At 35.4% G+C, this 3,993-nt stretch overlaps 1 protein-coding gene across 1 annotated transcript; it reads right to left on the reverse strand.

Annotated features, from left to right (window-relative positions):
• Positions 1–3,047: 3,047 nt before the first annotated feature.
• Positions 3,048–3,768, reverse strand: LOC141605446 (pleckstrin homology domain-containing protein 1). Its single transcript, XM_074424220.1, has one exon. The coding sequence runs from the start codon at positions 3,656–3,658 to the stop codon at positions 3,209–3,211; it is 450 nt and encodes a 149-aa protein (XP_074280321.1). The 5' UTR covers positions 3,659–3,768; the 3' UTR covers positions 3,048–3,208.
• Between the last annotated feature and the right edge of the window lie 225 nt (positions 3,769–3,993).

The following is a 3,993-nucleotide window of genomic DNA, read 5'->3' on the forward strand; positions in this document are numbered from 1 at the left end:
TTAAAATATAGGCAAGGCCAAGGAACAACAAGAAGGGAAGAGGTCCACCAAAAGCTCCGATTCCTTCCGCGGCACCTAAACAAGATCCATTTGCAACTGATGAATCAGCTAAGACTGAGATTGATGAATAGTTTTTGTTGATTTAATAGTACGAATGTTGAGTTAATAGTGTAATTCTTCATCATTTTCTCCTCCTGTTTAGTGTTTGATGTAATCTTGTGTTCAAGTATTCAGAAGATACCAATCAATTTATTTGGAAGAAGTTATTTGATCAATTTCTTATGATTTGCTTATTTTGATTCCACATTGTGCACTTCAAATGTATTTGTTCCCAACTACACCACCTGCTGCTCCTATTTACCAAATTCTATTTTCAAAAGATTCCTGTGATGTCCAAGTTTTTGAGGAATTATTGATAATTGGTAGTTGGTACTTATTTTTTGTGACACATGGTTCAGATTTTGAGAGGTTGAGATCTCGATCATGAGTCAATTTGGTCAAGTTTGATGAACTGTCATTTTTTGTCAACAGTAAAAAAATGTACCAACTATATAATGTTCATTTTTTTATATTTTTTTTTTGATAAGGTAAAGAAACTAGATTGATCGAAAATCAATCTATACCATCCTTGCGGATGAGAAAGGTAAAAGAAAATCAAGGATTTCCAAATTACCAGGTAGCAACCATAAATGAAGGGGCAACAACCAGAAATTCTCGTTAGACAAAAATGTCACTTTAAAGCCCAGAAAAGAATTAAAGAATGAATTAAAATAAAAAACTTATGAGATAGTCTTCTTAAAATGGAACCGAATAACCATAAAAAGTTCTAATGGAAAACAAGAGATCTAGAGAAAGGGTGTTCAAAACCAGAACCGGTTCAAAAGATCGGTTAACCGATTTAACGATCGTAGTAAACACAGTAGTTTACAAAACAGTCAAATTACTACACTTGCTAATTTATACTACATCATCCATCTGCACGGAAGAATAAAACACCCAGAAACAGATGATGCACAATAATAAAACTAAATCTGCCAATTTGCTATTGTACATTTATTAGCAAGTGAAGACAGTGGCGCTGTTTGGTAAACGGCATATTGGCCAATTTTTAGCATATTCAAGAGTTTTAGCATGTTTGACCAATCAATATGCTAATTTTAGTGTTTGGTAAACAACATATTGAAACAGCATATTTGAGGTCAATATGCTGTTTTACAATATGCTGATTACCCCAGCATATTGGTTAGCATATTGTAAAATAGGAAATTTTTCTCCATTTTACAAAGAAAACTAACAATCTACTAATCGTAATCTGCCAATTACCAAACACTCAAATTAATTTTGCTAATTATAATATGCTAGTCAAATCTTCTGATAAAATCTGTCATTTATAATCTGCTTATGCTAAAATTAATCCGCTATTTACCAAACAGGGCCAGTATCATCTTAGTTTATCAACCTCAAAAATTTCTCCCTTTTCAAAAGAACAAATCCGAAAACTAGCTAATAACAAAGAATCGATCACAATCAAATTGAAGACAAATTCTTGAAACATTGCTCTCTAATTCTTGATTTAAACCTTCTTTAACTAAGACATGTGACTAAAAAGAACTTTCCTAGGCTAATATGGAGAGTAAATTAAAGAAGAGTCTTTTGAGAAAGTAAAAATCAAGAAATTAAAACTGAAAATTTTTCAATTAAAAGACTAGAAAAGGACAACAAAATCAACATAATCATGGAGATAAGGAAAGATGATTATGAAGAAGAAAAATGAACTGCTAGGAAAGGAGATGAAGGGAAGAGAAAATCCCGAGATCTGCTTTCAATAAGCTACGAAAAATGAGAGTAGTGAGAGAAAACTCTCTCAATGAGAAAACCAAAAAAAAAAAAACTATATAATGTTAATTTGATGTAATGAGAATGTGTATTGGAATTAGGAAATATGCGTGGGTATAGTATTAATCCTTAAGCTCTTGATTGTCCTTGGTGTTGAATTGTTGATGCCAAGTTCTGTTGTGGAGTTTGCAGATAATGATGCATATGGGGTTCATTAACGTGGAAGGTTCAGATGGAACGCATAAAGTGAGTTCCAAAACTACCCAAAATATAAATTTAGGTAGCTATTATGTATGATACTAAAATTGGCTACTGTTAAAAGTAGGCACACATGTTAAAATGTTTTGTGAATCGGATGTGTATTGATACCTAATTAACACGTTCTTAGGTTTGAAAATGGAATCCGTGGAATGGAGTGACGACTACAAGGCTTCAAGGGGGCTGAGACTCAGTGTGTATGTGTGATATGGAAACCGCGCGAAATGGAGTCTAGTATATGGTGGATGGGATGCAGAGTAATATGGCGATATTGTGGTGGTGTTAACAAAGTTTTTTGAGGAGTCGGGTAGGGTTGTGATATGAATATATGGTGAGCTGTGATGATGTGATTACATGAATCACCAATTCACCATCTAACAATAAGATACTAGTATTAGACAGTGTTCGCAACTGAACGTCCTTGTCAAAGTCTTTATCAACAACCAGCAAGATATTATAAACTTGATTTTTGATGACTTGACACAATTATTACTACCATTCTCAACATTTCAACTGTATTTTGTGGATCTTGTACCTTGTTATATCAACTGTAGGACCAACACCTTACTCAATTATCGAGTAATCATTTTCAACGCCATTGATTCTAGCCTCAAGCATCATACTCAGTTCCCAGTTCCCACCAAAACATAAACCTCCAGCACACAAAACTTCATAAACATCAAGTATAAATCAAATACTACAGTATGTCTTAGACTCGTGATTAAGACGACGGAGCAAGCTGAAATTTTCCACCCAGATTTATATACGAATCAAAAGATTATGACTTCATCTTTTTTCAGATTAACCTCTAGGAACAACTGCTCTTCTAAAAATTTAGCACCACTGGACATAATTTAGTACCTCCTAGGATTCATCTGCTACTCCACTTAAACTACTTCCCACAGTCAATCTAAATCACATAGCTGAAATTCAAAGAACCAATTGGAAGGAAGTAGAAAAAACAAACATCACCATTAATAATCATAATTCCATATACAACAAACTGAACAACAATAACAACAACACAAACAAAATTACCAATATCAAAATACAACAAAAACAATAGCAATTAAACCTTTCCTTTCCCCCAAAAACAGAAACCCTAAATTGAATTTCATTGATTACTATCATAATCAACAATCTCACGATCAGTAACAGATCTCGAGTGTTGAACAATAGACCTACCAATTGAATTAATCCAATCCTCCTTATCCTTCTCAGAATCAGCAATAAAGTACATAGTATCATTCCTCGTCGAAAGCTCGAAAGCAAATTGTCGGTTCAAAACATCCTCCGCACCTTTAACGGTGAGACAAGAAGACACGGGGATAACACCACGCGGCTTAGAGGACCGCGTGATGACACTCTCCTTGAACCAGAATAATTTGCCTTGTTTAAGGACGAACCAACGGCGTCGCCAGGTTTTGATGTACTCGCCTTGCTTGGTTAACCAACCGGCTCGCTCTGGTTCGGACCAGAATTGGACCCCGTCGTGGTCTGGGTTGGGGGAACCGGGTTCGCTTCCGGTTATCCGATCTAAAGCGGCTCGCCATAGGCTAGACATTTTGGATGGAGAGAGGAAAGGGTGTGTTGTGATTGGGGAGAGAGAGAGAGAAAGACGAAGGTAACGAGGTTGGAGTTAACCTGATACGGAGATATCCATTCCCTAAGGCCTCGTTTGGTTGGTACTCGAATTAAATTGATGTGTTAATTTGTAATGCACGAGAGTTTAATTCCTACATTAAAATTCATGTGAATTACAATAATCTGTTTGGTTGTCATGTTGGGAGTTTTACCTTCCTAGGGATTTCAATGACCGTGAGGCGGTAGGTAGTTACATTTCCTCGTCATGTTTACAAAAAAAAAAAAATGGGTAACCAAACAACCTCTAAAATTGGG

This window comes from Silene latifolia, chromosome 1 (assembly GCF_048544455.1).
Source record: "Silene latifolia isolate original U9 population chromosome 1, ASM4854445v1, whole genome shotgun sequence".
Classification (NCBI taxonomy): domain Eukaryota; kingdom Viridiplantae; phylum Streptophyta; class Magnoliopsida; order Caryophyllales; family Caryophyllaceae; genus Silene; species Silene latifolia.